Here is a 16,784-nt window from a genome sequence, read left to right as displayed (position 1 = left end):
CACCAGACCTCATTACACATGGTTATGAGCCACCATGTGGGTGCTGGGAGCAGGCAATGCTCTTAGCGCTGAGCCATCTCTCCAGCCCCGAGATTTATTTCTAATTACACACACACACATACACACACACACACATGCGCGTGCATGCATGCATGTGTGGGTATGTGCATGTGTAAGTACAGGGGCTGCGGTGTCCAGAAGACACTGGGGAGCCTGGAACTGGCCGTCCAGACAGTTGTGAGCCATGTAGGTTAGGTGCTAAGAACAGAACTTCCATTCTCAGAAAAAGTAGCACCTGCACCGGCTCTTAACTACTGAGCCTTCCTGAAGCTTCCCCCCCCCCCACTTTAAAGAAGTGTGTGTGTGTGTGTGTGAGACTGCAGGAGCTCCAAGACAGGTTGGTTGTAGATCCCCTGGAATTGCACTTACAGGAGTTTGTGACGGTAACAAGTGCCCTTGACTGATTCGCTATCTTCCAGCTCCGCCTCTTTTTTTTTTCTTTTTTAATATTTGGGTTTGAAACAGCTTCTCACTGTTCATTCATGGCTGAATTGGAACCCTCTATATAGACCATGCTGCCCTCGAACTCACAGAAATCTGCCTGTCTCTGCCTACCAAGTGCTAGGATTGAAGCCCTGTGCCACCAGAAAAAGATTTATTTTTGCTTATATGTGCGAGAACGTCAGGAATGTGCAGGCAGCCACAGAGGCCAGAGCGGGCATGGGAATGATAGGCAGTATGTGGGTGCTGGGAAAAAGTCTCAGGTTCAATGCAAAAAGTGCTCGGAGCCATCTTCCAGCCCCGCCTCTTTAACCGAGACAAAACTGTGTCTTGAGGGGCTGGAGAGATGGCTCAGTGGTTAAGAGCACTGCCTGTTCTTCCAAAGGTCCTGAGTTCAATTCCCAGCAACCACATGGTGGCTCACAACCATCTGTAGTGAGGTCTGGTGACCTCTTCTGGCCTGCAGACATACACACAGACAGAATATTGTATACATAATAAATAAATAAATAAATATTTAAAAAAACAAAAAACTGTCTTGAATCGCTATATGGTGGAGAGGTGCAGACACACTTTTGGGGGAGGGAGGGAGGCAGTGGCTCAGTGATGGGCAAGCAATTGCTACTGAGGATTTAAAGGTTCTTTTCGCTCCAGGGTGGTCTTGGATCCAGGTCGCAGCCCGTGCCAGCCATGCCCTCCAAATAGCACAGCCCGACGAAGGGCTTGGCAGATGAGCGGAAACTCGGAAGCCAGCGGCTCAGAGTGGAACAGGTCGCAATCATCCGGGTGCAGCTGCCACGGATGACGACTAGGAAGGCCACCGTGCAGGCCGTTTCTCCTCCGCAGTCTGCAACTCACAGGATGACGTTCCACGCCCCTCACTTCCGCCCTCGTTGGAAACGCACTGCAGTGCGGAGCTGGCTGAAGGCTGTGCAAGTCTTTTGTCCCTCCAGAGCCGCCATAGAGCAGGTAACCTAGTAGACACGTTTCCTGGAGGGCGTGAAGGGGGCGTAGCCAGACTGGGCTGTCAGCTCTTAAAGGGGCCGCCGCGCAGGTCGCGAGAGGCGGCACCTGGAGCCAGCGCGGGATCCTCAGCAGGTTTGGGTAGCAGAATAACGGGCTTAGGGGGCTCGGAAGGGTCTGTGGTCGGCGGGGAGCGAGGGAGTTCCAAGAGGGTCGTGTTCGAGACAGAGCCAGGCCCGCCCCTTCTGCTCTCGTTTCCCGCGGCCGTAGTAGGGGCCACCCGAACCCATTCATTCCAGGCCCGGCTCCCCGCTCGCGCTCCCAGCCCAGGACCCAAAGCCGCGTCCGGGCTCCTGGTGCCCAGCGTCCTCTCCTCTCCATTGTACAGACTGGGAAAACTAAGGAGGGGACAACTAACCAAGGTCAGCCCCCGACTGGAGCGGAGCGGCCTCAGAGCAGCCTTTCTGCCTCCAGGGCCTCTTGGTGTCCGCTACACCGAGTCCGTGCGCAGAGTGGGAGCAGCGGGGAGGAGCGGGAAGAAGGCTAGGACTCCCATCTAACCCAGTTCTCACTACTCTGTGACCCCGGGCAGACTGCCTCCAGATCCTGACCTTAGTACCCAAGTGCTTTGGAAACACCTGCCCCATCGAGATGTGGGGGGAACTCGGGGAGGGAGGAACGCACGAGCGCGGGGTAGTAACTCTGGCACGCAGTGGGCGCCCAGTCCAATGGGTTGTAGCAGAATGACCCCAGCAGCCACTTGGGGCAGCCTGGAGAGAGATGGGCAGGCCAGATCGCGAGAATGAAAGGCCTCAGTGTGTGGATTTCCTTTCTGTCCGCCCAGCAGTTTGCTCAGGGCGGGGATGCACACCTGGCAGTAGAGTGCGGGCCAAATCCACGTCGACACCGGCTGCCCGAAGTTGGGCGGGATATGTTGCCTCTAGCCGGGAAGTGATCCAGCCGGACCAAAGCTGAGCTATTGGCTGCCCCAGGGTGGAGAAGCCCTATCCACTCCGGAGCTGCTGGTACTGCAGCCTCGGAGCTGGGCTTGGCTGCCCTGGCTCAGGACCCCACCCTTGAAGGCATTTACTGCATTTTCTGCTTCCTGCCAACTGACCTTCAAGGGGAAAGGTTGTTGGAGGACCAGGCTTTAGTCATCAAACCCAGGAAGCTTCTGCTTCTGGGAGAGGACCTGAGTTTTTCAAATTCTTGCATTCTAATCCTGAAGCCACGGACTCTTCTGCTCAGGACTTCCAATTCTCCAGACAGGGAGGCAGGAGGTGGGTCCTCAAAAGGCCCCTCTTCCCACCCCCACATCAGTGGGAACTAGACAGTGTGACGTGTCTAACTCCTACATATAAGGTGGCAGACCTCTAAACCACCTCACTGGGCCCTCCTAACACATGGCCTGTGTGCAGAAATTAGTCATAGAGTAGAAGCTATGGCCTAGAGAGTAGGGACGCCTCAACCAGAAATAGCCAGAAAGCGAGTTATCCAGTCAGACCTCGGGCTGACTCCAGAGCCCCTCCTTACACTAGGGCCCACAAGTGCATCCTCTGAGGTGACGTTAGGGGACCAGCATCCCTGAGGGAGGCCCTGAGCGGACACCCTCAGCCACCTCTGAAACTCTATGTCCTCTAACCAGACATCATGGCGGAGAAGGTGCTGGTCACAGGTGGGGCTGGCTACATTGGCAGCCATACAGTCCTGGAGCTGCTGGAGGCAGGCTACTCACCCGTGGTCATCGACAACTTCCATAATGCCATTCGTGGTGAGCGCTGACTGGGAAGCAGTGAGTGGTTTCTGGAGGGGCTGTGTCCAGGACCCCATCTTCTAATGCTGACAGCCTCTCCCTGCCCTCCAGGAGGGGACTCCATGCCTGAGAGCCTGCGGCGGGTCCAAGAACTGACAGGCCGCTCTGTGGAGTTTGAGGAGATGGACATCTTGGACCAGGCAGCCCTACAGCACCTCTTTAAGAAGGTGGGTGCTAGCTGGATGTGGTGGCGCACGCCTTTAAACCCGGCACTTGGGAGGCAGAGGCAGGCAGATCATTTGTGAGTTTGGGGCCAGTTTGGTCTACATAACAAGTTCCAGGTCAGCCAGGGCTACATGGAGCAACCCTGTCTCAAAACAAACAAAAAACAAAGGTGGTTGCTGCTTGGCAGGTGGGAGGAGCGTTGCCAAGGCTACAGAGCCCCCTCTGACCCCTGCTCTACCCGTGCAGCACAGCTTTAAGGCCGTCATCCATTTTGCTGGGCTCAAGGCTGTGGGCGAGTCAGTGCAGAAACCTCTGGATTATTATAGAGTTAACCTAACAGGGACCATCCAGCTTTTAGAGGTAAGAGGAAGGGGACACAGACCCCAGCTGGGTCCCAGGCGGCCTGGCATGCTGGCCACAGTAGGGCCTGTGGAAGAATGACCCAAGCTGTATTATCTTGGACACCTGCCTTTCTTTACCTCCCAGCCTGTTTCCCTCTCTGTAACTGAGCCTGCCCCTTGCCTCAGCCCCACCTGCTGGGGTGGAGTAACAGATGGGACTAGTTGCTGAGGCGCAGGCCACTGACCTTCCCCTCCACGGCCAGATCATGAGGGCCCATGGAGTGAAGAACCTGGTGTTCAGCAGCTCAGCCACCGTCTATGGGAACCCCCAGTACCTGCCTCTGGACGAGGCCCACCCCACCGGGGGCTGTACCAACCCCTACGGGAAGTCCAAGTTCTTCATTGAGGAGATGATCCGGGACCTGTGCAGGGCAGACTCGGTGAGGCCCTCTTGCCCCAGCTCTCATTCCACCCATTCACCTTGAGGCCAGGATTGGAACCCTGGGCACTCCCAGCACAAGGAGACAGAGGCTCAGATGTGGCACTACCCTGCATAAGGTTACAGCAGCTGGTACGCAGGTGTCACCCCTCATTCATAGAGAACTGAGAATGGACACGCTGGGGTAGACGGCTGTGGACTGAGCTGGGACTCACTGCGTGTGCCCCAGCCCCACTGTCTGACCTGCACCACAGGCCTGGAACGCAGTGCTGCTTCGGTACTTCAACCCCACGGGCGCCCACGCCTCGGGCCGCATCGGCGAGGATCCCCAGGGCATCCCCAACAACCTCATGCCCTATGTCTCCCAGGTAACGGGGGATACTCCTAGGGTACCTTGGAGTACCGCTGGTACAGGGCCCTTGAGGAAGCTGACCTGACCTCTGCCCTAGGTGGCAATTGGGCGACGAGAGGCTCTGAATGTCTTTGGTGATGACTATGCCACGGAGGATGGGACAGGTGAGCTTAAGAGTCAGAGGAAGGGGGGGGAGGCAACTGAGGAGGGCAAACTTTCCGTTGACCGCTTCCTCCACAGGTGTAAGGGACTACATTCATGTGGTGGATCTGGCAAAGGGCCACATAGCAGCCTTGAAGAAGCTGAAGGAGCAATGTGGTTGCCGGGTAGGAAGCCAGTGAGGGCAAGGGTTGGAACCCAGGGCGAATGTGGGGTGGATGAGACACCCCATCCAACATCCCCTGTTCTCCTGGGCAGATCTACAACCTGGGCACAGGCACAGGCTATTCTGTCCTGCAGATGGTCCAAGCCATGGAGAAGGCTTCGGGGAAGAAGGTAGGTCCCACCCATGCAGTAGGCACCCAGCACACCCTCCGCCTCCAGCCACCTTGAACTTGAGAGCTAGGTGATACTCTAGACACAGCTCTTGCTCACAGTTCCTCAGGCCCAGGACCTATTCAGCTAAGCATCCACTACCTTCCTTACAGATCCCATACAAGGTGGTGGCACGGCGGGAAGGTGACGTGGCAGCCTGTTATGCCAACCCCAGCCTGGCCCACGAGGAGCTGGGCTGGACAGCAGCCTTGGGGCTGGATAGGATGTGTGAGTGTCTGCCTCTCCTGGAAAAGTGACCAATAGGCTAGAAAGGGCAACTCTGCTCTGGGCTGGCTTCGGGCAAGTTCTGACCACCTATATCTGCACAGGTGAAGATCTGTGGCGCTGGCAGAAGCAGAACCCGGCAGGCTTTGGGGCACAGGCTTGAGGACCTCCTTACCAGGGACCAGAAAGGAAGAGGAGCAACTGCCTGCTTCCCAATCTCCGCAGGACCCTGTACCCTTATGTTCTGGGGCCAAGCTGAGGCCACCCTACCTCAAATGCCAGCTGCCTGCTCAGCCCTCCAGGCCAACCTCTGTCTGGCTCCACTAACCAGGAAGAAGCCTAGGTCTTTCCAGCCCATCTCCTCCAGGGTCCAGGAGCTCGTGGGACCCCTAAAGCCTGCGAGGGCCAGGGGTCTGGGACCATAGCCTTTCCCAGGCACTAACTTATACTGCTATGATTGAGTTTTCCAAAGTATTTAAAATAAAAACGTTTTCTTATCCTGGGGCAGAGTCTCACAGATGGTCACCCCACACCATATCAGGCGGGCCTCAGAGTTGAAGCAATTTCTTTAATTTTATCGGAATCCAGGACAAAACAAGAAAAACACCCAAAACCACATGGAGACAGAAGACAAGACACAACTCCCCCCACACCTCCCTGGCCCTAGAGTGGGGACATAGTGGGGGTGAGACAGCAGGGGGCAGGGGGCCCTTGAACCTCGATTCAGCCCTGTAGGCTCCAGGCCTGCAAGGAAGGGCCATGGGGAGGCAGGGCCCAGCCCCCCTGGGGGAGGGGCTGAGGGGAGGCCCTGAGGGACTCTACCTCCTCACTGCCTGGCCTGCACAGAAGCAGGCAGCCCACAGTAGCAAGGGCCTCGGGTCATGGACACATTCGTGACAGAGAAGCAGCTGCAGTGAGGCAGGAGAGACGATTATCCGGGCAGAATCACTGGGGTGGGGGGCCCATAAGGGCCCCATGGGCCAAACCCTGAGGTCGCAGGAGGGGGCCCAAAGCGGGGCTAGTGAGTGAGGTCCTGAGTGAGTGGGTCAGCAGCTGGGCCCCTTTCTCCCGCTGCCTACAGCCCCTCCAATACTGCTGCTGGGGCCCACCTCTGGGGAAGTGGGGAAGAAAGCAGCCCACCCCTGCTGCTGACTTCCAGATGGCCAAGGCCAGCAGGAAGGCCTGGCCAGCCTTGGCCACCTACCCAGAGGCCTGTGGGAAGAGGACAGGGTGGGAAGAGAAAGGACAGGGGCTCGACCGGCTCAGATCCAAGATGGTGCACTGCTTGTTTGCGGGGTCCCTGGTGAGCTGGGGGACCACAATGGGAGCCAGCAACTCGTTAGACTGGAGGCAGAAGCTTCTCCAGAAATTCCTTTACAGCTGCCATCTCCTGGGATGAGGGGAGATTGTGAGGCTCCTTGCTGGAGGGAGGAGGGAGAGCATGGGAGTAGGCCATCCCCACTGACCTGAGGACAGGAGTTGTGCATGACACCTGGGTATGTCTTGAACTGGACCCTGGCAGGTGTGACGACAGACCGGAGCTTCTCAGCTGTCAGGGCCCCAAACCGAACAGGTACCATGGGATCCTGCTCCCCATGGCATTGGAGGATGGCCAGGTCCTTGGCACTGCCATTGGCTGCCTGTGGGCCAGAAAGAATTTCCAAGTCAAGGTCAGTGCTGTGCACAGCACAGCGCCCAGGCCACAGGGACCCTCAGGAGGGGAGGGGCTGACACGGATACTCACTTGGGGAAAGTTCCGATGCAGAGGCAGCCAACAGCTCAATGCCACAATGCCAGCCAGAGGGTGGGGGCAGGTAAGGGCTGTGTAGAGGGACAGGGCCCCGCCCTGGGGAGAAGAGAATAATGGGTCAGGAGGGAACAGCTTACACACCCAGCCCCTCCCCCTTACAACCGCCTCACCTGCGAAAAGCCACCCAGGACGATTCGATTGGCAGGGATCCCGTTCTTCATCTCATGTTCAATCAAAGCTTTGACTGGGGGGTGGGAAGGGCAAGACTGGGTGGAGGAAGCTGCTGGCTTAAAGTGAGCAAGCAGGCACTGCCCAGTGCTTCGGGAAGGGAGAGTGGGGAGGGGATGCAAAGTGGGGGCTGGGGCCTTACTGTTCTCTGCTGCCTTCTTGATACCAACTTCATCCTCTGGGGCATCTGGACTCAGCCCCATCAGGTCAAACCTGGGCAAGCAGAGGCAGCAGTTTTTGGAAGAGCTGGCCAGCCCCTGCAGCAACCTCAGCTGCCATCTCTTTCCTGCTCCACACTCACCAGGACGGCATCACCATCTTCATGTTGAGTGTCACAGGGATCCTGGGCCTGCGGAGGGGTGGCCAAGGGGTCTCAGGAGGGACAGAGCATCGGTAGAGAGCCTGGGCATGGGCACAACTGCCCTTGGGGGCCCCTCCCAGCAGGCAGAGCCTGTGTTTCAAGTGTTGCCCGGCAACCTGCCACGTGGGGCTGGAGCCTGTGGTTGGGGCATCAGCGATAAGGATGGAGAAGCAGAGACTACTGCCCGGTGATGGGGTCCAGCTCAGAGGGTGAGTACTTGGAAAAGGCTCGGTTTAGGAGGTCTTGGGTCTAGGAAGCCTTGGGGGTGAAGGCAGAAACTGGAGCCCATTCCTAAGGCTCTACGGAGATAAAACTGAACAAGGCCTGACTGCTTTAAGCCCCAGGAGGCAGCTGATGAAAAGAGCCAGGCCTAGGCTAGAGGACACCCCACCCCTTAGCCCCTCTCCGGTTGGGGTGACACTCACGCATGGGGACAGATGTACTTGACATGAGGGAGCCGGATGGTGGAGAGGGCGTCAGCCCAGCTGTGCCTGTGGGAGGGGGGGAAGAGGCTCCGGTAAAGGAAGGATCTAGAGGGACAGCCCCACCTGATGAAGGAGCACCCCACCCCTTAGCCCACTCACCCTGTGTCTCCAAGTCCATGTAAAAAAATAACCTGGGAAAAAAGTAAAAAAAATGGAATTGAAAGGTCCCCGTTTAGACCCTCCAACTCCAGCGACCCCCGCCCCCCAGACCTGGGGAGACCAAGGTGGGAGCCAACAGATTATTAACCCCCTCCTAGCTTCAGGCTAGTCCCTTCTCATACTACCACCTCCATGTTTCCCACACTGCCTACAGCCAGTTGCCACCCACAAGTCTGGCCCAGGGTCCTTACCGCGGCCGTTTCCCGCTCAGCTCCAGACACGGTGGCAGCGTCGGTGAGCAGGGGCACAGACATGGTGTTACCACACATACACTGCAGGGCTCCCTGCAGGCTGGGCCTGCGCAAGGGAAGGTGGTAGATTAAGAGCAAAGTCAAACCAGAGAAGAAGCCCCCCCCAGGCCACACATCACCAGGGTTGGATTCTGAGCTGAGAGAAAATACCAGCAAAGAGAAGTCTGGGGCAGAGGGATAGAAAATTGTCCCTTGCCATGTGTCGGTGGCACAGGCCTTTAATCCCAGCACTCAGGAGGCAGAGGCAGGCGGATCTCTGAGTTGGAGGCCAGCCTGGTCTATAGAGTTAGTTCCAGGACAGCAAAGGCTACACAGAGAAACCCTGTCTTGAAAAACCAAGAAAGAAAGTTGGCCTCATCCCAAAGTTGAGAAGCATGGGCAGCCATCCTCATGGTCTAGAACTCACATTCCTGGTTCTGACCCAACCCCAGAGCTCAATCGTGGCACAGATGGACAGGCACAGGGGTTGGAAGAGGGGACAAGGAAAGGCAGGGCATTTCCTGGAGCTTTTCCTCATAAGCCTCTGAGAGCCAGTGGCATCCTTCCAAAGTCCCAGGTATCCCTTCCTGGAACCCTGGAGCCCCTCTTTCCCTGAGTCCTGGCCCTAGAAGAGACGAAGGAAAGAAAATGCCAGAGAAACAGACTCAGTCCCACCCACCCTATCCAGTCTTCACAGCAGTTTCTGGCTCAGTAAGAAATTCCTAGGGCCTCTGGAAGTCACCCAGGTCCCATGAGAGCCTAACAACTCCCTTCTGCCATCTTCCACGACAAACTGTGCTCCAGACCTTCCCATCTCCACGGGGCTACCTGCTGTTGCTGCTGCCACTGACTCCAAATGGGTCTCCAAATGAACAGGTGTTGCGACTCCCAACACAAAAGAATATCAAGCTGGCTGGCCCCTCCCCATCCTTAGCATCCTCCAAACTCCGGAAGCTTCCGCTACCTGCCCCTTAAGTGTCTTCTTAAGGGCGCCCCGCCCTCCTGCAGGCTCCCACCTTCCAGCACTGACCCCGACTGCCCCTCTTCAAGGTAGGAAGATCACACAGCATCTGACCCTGAGGATCCTCTTCCCACACAGGAAGGATGCACCTGCCGCCTTAAGCTAGGATCCCCTTCCTCCTCCGCTCTGGGAACTCCCACCTACACCCGGCTCCCACTCTCCGAAGGGTGAGATGGGATGACCCGGCGTCTCCCATTCTCCACAGTGGGAACTTGGGTTCTGACCCGGGGTCATCACATCCCTACAGTGGCATTTTCTACCCTGCCCCCAGGGCTCGCACCCGCCCACAAAGGGGCACTGACCCGGGGGAGCCTCCGCCCCACAATGGGGTCTCCCACTGCCCAGCGCGCAGCCGCTCTCCCGCCACGCGCGCAGCCCCTGGCCCCGCCGTCCCAGGACTGGACAGCGCCCTCCAGCCGCTCCCCGCCGCCGCGCCGGGACCCTCGCAGCCTCGCCGCACGCCGAGCTAGGTACCTCACTCCCAGGGGCTTCCGAGACCGGTTGGGCGAGTCTCCCCTTTCTCCCGCACAGACACACACTCGACCCCCTCGGCCGCCCCCGCCGGAACTTCCGTTCGAGTCCCGGGAACCCAGCCATCGCGCTGCCGGAAGTAGCCTGGCCAGTGGTACGGAATCCGGAAGCGGGTCCGGGTTTCCTGGCTAGGAGCTGCCATGTTGCCCACAGTGGGACCACTCCTTGTGATGCGACGCTGCCGCCTGCAGCGTCTGGACACGACAGGGGATTCCCAGACGCTCTGCCAGCCCAGCGCTCCTGGTCGATCTGCGTCCTGGAGGAGAGACAGTCTTCACAGTATTCTTTATCATAAAGTTGGGCGTCTTACCATCCCTATAGGGCAGGGCACACTTCCAGGTGTGTGTGGTCTTGGGTATTAACCAATATTTGGTTTTATTTTATTTTTTCTTTTTGTTTTCGAGAAAGGGTTTTGCTGTAGTTTTTTTAGAGCCTGCCCTGGAACTAGCTCTTGTAGACCAGACCAGGCTGGCCTCGAACTCAGAGATCTGCCTGCCTCTGCCTCCCTAGTGCTGGGATTAAAGGCGGTGCACCACCACAGCCCGGGTTATTTGGTTTTATTAAGATACACTTTACTGCTTACATCTCCAGCGCACAGCATTGTATACATAAGTAAAATGGTCACTGTAGTGGAACACTTTTACATCTCAGAGTTTGGCTTCCCTCACAAAACTTGTGAATGGCCGGGCGATGGTGGCGCACGCCTTTAATCCCAGCACTTGGGAGGCAGAGGCAGGCGGATCTCTGTGAGTTCGAGGCCAGCCTGGTCTACAGAGCTAGTTCCAGGACAGACTCCAAAGCCACAGAGAAACCCTGTCTCGAAAAACTAAAAAAAAAAAACTAAAAACAAAAAACTTGTGAATACTTTTTTTGTTTGTTTGTTTGTTTTTGATTTTTGGAGACAGGGTTTCTCTGTGTAACAGTCATGCCTGTCCTGGAACTCGCTCTGTAGACCAGGCTGGCCCTGAACTCACTAAGATCTGCCTGCCTCTGCCTCCTGAGTGCTGGGATTGAATGCCTTTAACTACACACCTGTATACTTTAGATCTTTCTTCTTTTTCGTCCTCTATACTGGTTCTCAAGCCCTATTCCAGTTTCACTGGATCATGGATTCTGTCCTACACCGTGACCTGAAAAGACCCAAGATCACCAGCCCTCAACGCTTATCTTTAAAGGTGAGGAAAGTGAGGCTTGAGGAAAGGAAATAAATGAATAGCAACGTCAAGATTATACTGTAATCTGGCTTCCTCGGCTATAAAATGATAATAACCACCTGCTGTTTCGTCACTTTGCTGTTAAGCTCCAATGAGGCCAAGTAAACTTGCTTTGAACACTGGAAGATCACAGTAGGAGGCCTTAATCATTTGAAGAAGAACCCTGGGAAAGTGCTAGGCCGTCTCAGGTTATGAAACAGCCCCGGTGGTGTTGACTTGACATTGTCCTTGCCACAGAGCAGCACCAGCGGTGTTGACTTGACGCTGTTCTTGCAGGTTGTACCGAATGCCACCAGCTGTGAGCTGCGAACCAAAGGACTTCATTTGGTCACCACTGAGTCACACTGCTGAAGTGGAAATTGGGCTTGGAGACAAGGCTGAGACAAGCAGAACTGAAGGACTGAGTCCCTGAGAGAGCCAGTAGGGATCCGCAAACAGGAAATGAGTCACAGGGGTCCCTCAGCAACTGAGGCCTCCTTTTCCCAGTTTAACCAACTCTAGTCTTTTTCCATGAACCCAAAGCAATTCAAGCTTGGAAGCTCAAAACACTTCCCTCGAGGCCAAGAAGCAATTTGTTCTCGTATTTAAGTCAAAAGGTCATGGAAATGGAACTTGGAATACTAGGATCAAGAGACCACAGCAAGCCAAAGACCTGGAAGTGGATGTCACAAAAAAAAGGGGATAAAAGAAGAAAACAGCTAGGCAGTGGTGGCAGACACCTGCTATCCCAGCACTCGGGAGGCAGAGGCAGGTGGATCATTGTGAGGTCAAGCCAGCCTGGTGTACAGAGCGAGTTCCAGGACAGCCAGAGCTACACAGAGAAACCCTGTGTCGAAAAACAAACAAAACAAGGGGATGGGGTGGCCCCCTGACTGCAGCCCTAGAATCCTGATGGGCTGGCTTGTGGGTGAAATGCAGCTCCTCCTGCAGGCTCATCACATGGGCCACATGGCACTTTGGCAAGGGACACTTTAAACCTACAGGCCCAGGTCCAGGAGCTCCATGTGAGCCCATATTAGGGGAACAAACGGGCTGGTGTCTGAGGCGCTGGGTGTTTTGTGTGCATGTGTGTACTTGTTTGTTCACATCAGAGACCAAGTTCAGCCATCAGTTCTCAGACCTGGCTATGTACAGCAGACAGATATGCCTGCCTGTGCTTCCCAAGGACTGGGATGAAAGGCAAACCTCCTGTTTGAGGCAGTCTGTTCGGTTGCAGTGTTGGATACCACACTCAAGCTGGCCTGAGCACTTCCTGGTAATCTCCCGTTCCTGCCTGTCTCACTGGGATTATAGACATGTGCCACGGCTTCGGGCTTCAATTGGGTCCTGGGGATCCCAATTAAGGTTGTCAGATTTAAGTAGCAAATACTCTTACCTTCTGCATGGTCCTGTTTTGAGGTTAACTTTCTATTTTCCCTTAATCCAAATTTTTAAATAGCCTTTATCTTGGTGCTAGGAGCCAAACCCAGGGCCCTGCACATGCTAGGCAAGGATCCTGCTGAACTAAACCCGCACCCGCTAGCCCTCTGCTTGTCTTCAGAATGCCCCCCACAAAGCAGGCTGCGGCTGAAGACAACCTTCATGCTCTGGAAGAACTTTGATTCTCACCAAGGCTTCAACTGGCAGACCTTGTACCAAGAACTGCGCATCCTCCTTGACAGAGCATGAGCCGTCCTGGAATTCTCCAGGACCAGACTCAGCAGCATTCCCTTACCAACCCTTGCTATTTAGAGAAAACCAGGTCTCAATGTTTTCTGACACTCAGATTCTCACCAGGTGCTATCTCTGCTCACCGTCAGGAATTGTTCTTAGCCTCATCCTCACTTCGTCTGATGCCTCCAGAATCTCTCCTGAATCCAAGATGATTTTATGTGTATGGGTGTTTTATCTGCTTGTGAGTTTCACAGTATCAAGAGCACAGAAGACAGGACAAACCGTAAGTCTGGCAAGGATTTATTAAGAAGCTTATTAGTCACAGTGAAGAGAAGCCATGAACAGAAGAACCAGGGTCTCCAGATCCGAGCACTGAGTTTATAACACAAGGCAGAAGCAAGTAAACACCAAGGAGTCCCGAGGGTGATCGGTAGTAACTCAGTCTCACCTCATCCAGGCCGCCCACACAGGGAAACGATGCCATGCTCTCCCACCTGCTTGGAAGAGACCTCCCCCAAGCAGTCATTTGCCAAGAGATGCGTTCCTTTCCAACCACCATCATGGGACACTCGTGCATGACATGTGACACCAGCTGGGCACCCTGACACAAATGCTGAGCAATGACAGGGAGGAGGAGCGAGCAGGGACGTGTGTTTCTAGCTGGAGATCTTCCTGATGGCTAACACAAACACAAAACTTCGGTTTCAGAAGGATTCCTGCGGCCCAGGAAGCTTCTTTTTTAAAACGGACAAATCACACAAAACACCTGCCACAAGCAAGAAGACACTTGGGATCCCATGGCCACACTGACTGGAAAAGCAAACGTTATTCAGGACTGCCAGATAGCACCCAGCCTAAGCCCGTTTCTGTAGTGCCTTAGAGAACACTGCCCTCGGCACCCACACTGCTCCTGATGGTTAGGCCCTTTCCACAGGCCAGGTTCCCGCAGCAACCCCGAGACAGAGCTTGGCCGAGGCTGTGGCAGGCAGCTCTTGCTGGAGCCTCCTCAGTCCTTCCCAGCAGGTGGTCGCACATCTTCATTCACAGTGCATCTGAGGGAGCCTGGCCCCGCCCTTAAGAAATGAAGTGTGTCTGTGGGGTGACCTGATGGACCCGGTGGTCTGCTGGGTTAGCTGACGCTTCATAATTGCAGATGGTCACCTCGTGCCGGCGAAGCTACAGGCAAAGGTAATGGTGAGGTCAGTGGCTGCCAGGGAGCCCTCCTTTCCCAAAGCTCCTCCCCGCCACATGTCCTCTCTGAAGCTCCCCTCCGCTGACACTTTAACCTTGAGAAGCCAACAAAGACCACAATCCACTACCAAGATTCCCAGCAGCCAAGAAAACCCAGGTGAGAACAGGAACTTGTCTAAGGAACTTATCTCTGGTGCCCAGAACAAGAGACAGCCAAGGATGTGTGATGGACTGGAACCCATGCCTTCTGCATGCTAAGCAAGCTGTCACTGAACTACACCCACACGCTGTATCAAAAATATTCATGAAAATCTGAAACTTCAAAACTGAACTGATAGAAATTCTATCATTTCCATTCCCTTAATACCTATAGCGGGGCCAGCAAGACAGCCCTGCAGGTAAGGGTGACGCTGCCAAGGCTGATGAGACACCAAGATGGTGGAAGGAGAGAAATGACTCCTAGAAGGTCCTGTAAGCTACCCATACCTACATACACATAAATATATTCGGAAAATAAAATACATGAATTAGAAAAGCAAAAAACTTCAAGTCTATCCAATGAAGAAAGTTATGATGAAATCAAAAAAAATTAAGAAGCCAGCACTCAGGAGGCAGAGGCTGGTGAATCTCTGTGAGACCCAGGCAAGCCTGGGCTACATAATGAGTTTTAGGCTAACTAGAATTAAATGTGAGAGCTTGTCTCAAAACAGCAAACAAAAAAGAAAGGAAAATTATAAGCGGATGGAGCAGCCAATACCTCACTTGCTCTTCTCCTGGAGCTCCTGCCCCATAGTGTGCACACACATTACCAGTCTCTCTTACCTCAGTCCACTCTCCTCTCAGGCCAATATAGAAGATCTTCGTGGTATCTGCTCCAAAGTTTTTCGAAATATGAATAGAGAGATGATAGACATTTGAAAACCGGGAAATCCTGGAGGGTAGAAAAGAAAGAAGGAGAGAAGACACAGTTGACCATGCGGCATGCGTCCTTCCACCAAGGGAGATGACAATTCAGCCCCAAGTTGCAGCCAAGTATCAGAGGACACCTGGTCCTTCACCCCGGTTTCCTTAGGGGCAGTGAACACTTACTAGGCATCTGCCAGACCCTGTCTAAGGCAAGGACAGAAAAATGAATAAAAACCACACCTGCCATAGTGGCATATGTCATCACCATACCTGGAAGGCAGAGGTAGGAGGATTACCACAAGTTTAAGGTCAGTCTGGTCGGCATGTTAATTCCAGCCCAGCCAGGGATATGTGGAAAAACTGTCAAAGAAAGAAAGAAAGAAAGAAAGAAAGAAAGAAAGAAAGAAGCAAAAAAAAAGAATATATAATGCTCCTAACTTCAAGAAATAGGAATGATGTGTGACCAGGCAGGGTTCTAAGCCATGTTTATCAAGTCGACTTCACCCTTTGGAGAAAACTATAAGAGACCAGGTGGGGCCAGGTGGTAGTGATGCATGTCTTTAATCCCAGCACTCAGGAGGCAGGACAGGTGAATCTCTGTGGGCTCGAGGCCACCCTGATCTACAAAGTGAGTTCCAGGACAGCTAGAAAAATATTATCTCAAAAAACAAGCAAACAAACAAAAAAGGGGGGGGGGAGCGAGCAGGCAGGCACAGGTAACAAGTCTGCCACAAGCCCACTTTGCAGATGAATTCTGCAAACACCTTTGCTAAGCCATACTAGCTGCTCAGCCGAGACTGCCTAGTGCTTCCAAGTTAACAAGTGATGTGCACTGATCTCTGCCAAAAGCTGACCATGCCAAAGATCAAGCTTCCTCTGCTGTTGTAACTCGATTCCACTGCTCACAGAGCAGGACACTGGCCAAAGAAAGAAGCAAGCTCACAGGCTGCACGCTTGCTGCAAGTCAAGGACAAGCCATGGCATAGCCAGGGCAAGCAGCAGGCACTCTGGGGAGACAGATATACAGAAGGACTGAGATTCAAGGCCAGCCTGGGCATATATCAAGACCCTTCTCCAAAATGAAAGGACAGAGAGTGGAGGACGGTCACACGCTTACTTTGTAGCATACTCTAATTCTCCTGCAGTATCTCGGTTCAGACTGAAGGTCTGATCAGGCTCCCTCTCCGTGTCATCAAAGGACATCTGAGGAATGTTCTTGTACCTGAGGGGGAAAAAAGTCAAGGAACAGGCATTATCTCTCAGTGTTTTATAACTCCCTACTGACTGCCCTACTAGCCCCAGTTCTGTCAAAAGGAGATCAAAATGGCATTTTACTGGCATTTACATACATCCTTAGGCCAACGACAGAGCTGAAAGGGGTAGTGCTACCAGGGAACCCAAAGCAAGAGGACTTCACTCGGGGCCACTGCAGGCAAACAGCAAGATCCCACCTTGAAAGAAAGGAGGGAGAGGAGAAGAGCGGGAGAACAAAACAGCAAGTAGAGAGAACCACACGCAATCCAGTGGCACCATTGAGGGCTTGAGACCCCGAGAGGCAATGCAGCAAGCAGAGCGCTCAGCTGGGTCACATGCAGGAACTGCACGGAGAAGAGCCGATTCAGCACATCCAGCCCACGCTGAACTGTGAAGACAGCTTACTCATGGGAAAGCGCACACTTCAGCAGAAACATTACACACAGTTAAGATCAGGTGGTCCAACAC

At 54.3% G+C, this 16,784-nt stretch overlaps 3 protein-coding genes across 9 annotated transcripts in view; 1 reads left to right on the top strand and 2 right to left on the bottom strand.

Annotated features, from left to right (window-relative positions):
- The first annotated feature begins 1,488 nt into the window (after positions 1-1,488).
- Gale (UDP-galactose-4-epimerase) lies at positions 1,489-5,837 on the top strand. Of its 7 annotated transcripts, XM_041652076.1 has the most exons (13): positions 1,525-1,599; positions 1,764-1,886; positions 2,312-2,744; positions 3,110-3,235; positions 3,329-3,444; positions 3,689-3,802; positions 4,047-4,223; positions 4,477-4,590; positions 4,672-4,738; positions 4,815-4,900; positions 4,992-5,069; positions 5,222-5,336; positions 5,438-5,837. In XM_041652076.1, exons 4-13 carry the CDS (start codon positions 3,115-3,117, stop codon positions 5,494-5,496), a joined length of 1,047 nt encoding a protein of 348 aa, XP_041508010.1. In that variant the 5' UTR covers positions 1,525-1,599; positions 1,764-1,886; positions 2,312-2,744; positions 3,110-3,114; the 3' UTR covers positions 5,497-5,837. The 7 variants fall into 7 exon arrangements, with proteins under 7 accessions (XP_041508009.1, XP_041508010.1, XP_041508014.1 ...); XM_041652080.1 differs by lacking the exon at positions 2,312-2,744; XM_041652078.1 differs by lacking the exon at positions 1,764-1,886 and having other exon boundaries at positions 1,549-1,599.
- A 50-nt stretch (positions 5,838-5,887) lies between these two features.
- Lypla2 (lysophospholipase 2) lies at positions 5,888-10,192 on the bottom strand. The gene is made up of 10 exons (XM_041652082.1): positions 10,042-10,192; positions 8,508-8,613; positions 8,257-8,288; positions 8,098-8,163; positions 7,613-7,660; positions 7,454-7,524; positions 7,254-7,327; positions 7,078-7,179; positions 6,800-6,973; positions 5,888-6,723 (listed from the first exon to the last, which is right to left on the bottom strand). Exons 2-10 carry the CDS (start codon positions 8,583-8,585, stop codon positions 6,673-6,675), a joined length of 696 nt encoding a protein of 231 aa, XP_041508016.1. The 5' UTR covers positions 8,586-8,613; positions 10,042-10,192; the 3' UTR covers positions 5,888-6,672.
- A 3,057-nt stretch (positions 10,193-13,249) lies between these two features.
- Pithd1 (PITH domain containing 1) overlaps positions 13,250-16,784 on the bottom strand; it is a 9,826-nt gene continuing 6,291 nt past the window's right edge. Inside the window, exons 4-6 of the mRNA XM_041652887.1 lie at positions 16,180-16,284; positions 14,979-15,087; positions 13,250-14,141 (exon numbers count right to left, since the gene is read on the bottom strand). Of these exons, the coding sequence (XP_041508821.1) occupies positions 14,040-14,141; positions 14,979-15,087; positions 16,180-16,284 (316 nt within the window). The 3' untranslated portion in view covers positions 13,250-14,039. The remainder of the gene's footprint in view (positions 14,142-14,978; positions 15,088-16,179; positions 16,285-16,784) is intronic.

Source organism: Microtus oregoni, unplaced genomic scaffold (assembly GCF_018167655.1).
Source record: "Microtus oregoni isolate MIOR12 unplaced genomic scaffold, Mior012 000005F_ref0000423, whole genome shotgun sequence".
NCBI lineage: Eukaryota > Metazoa > Chordata > Mammalia > Rodentia > Cricetidae > Microtus > Microtus oregoni.
Note: the sequence above shows the minus strand (reverse complement) of the source record. Positions and strands in the feature narration are given on the sequence as shown.

Bases quoted from the DNA above. Each gene is read 5' to 3' on its own strand.
- Gale (XM_041652075.1), top strand. From the start codon at position 3,115: ATGGCGGAGAAGGTGCTGGTCACAGGTGGGGCTGGCTACATTGGCAGC. The intron at 4,591-4,671 runs GTAACGGGGGAT...CCTCTGCCCTAG, and splicing joins TCATGCCCTATGTCTCCCAG to GTGGCAATTGGGCGACGAGA. The intron at 4,739-4,814 runs GTGAGCTTAAGA...CTTCCTCCACAG, and splicing joins TGCCACGGAGGATGGGACAG to GTGTAAGGGACTACATTCAT.
- Lypla2 (XM_041652082.1), bottom strand. From the start codon at position 8,585: ATGTGTGGTAACACCATGTCTGTGCCCCTGCTCACCGACGCTGCCACC. The intron at 7,525-7,612 runs GTGAGTGTGGAG...CTGCTTGCCCAG, and splicing joins AAGATGGTGATGCCGTCCTG to GTTTGACCTGATGGGGCTGA. The intron at 7,180-7,253 runs GTGAGGCGGTTG...TCTTCTCCCCAG, and splicing joins TCCTGGGTGGCTTTTCGCAG to GGCGGGGCCCTGTCCCTCTA.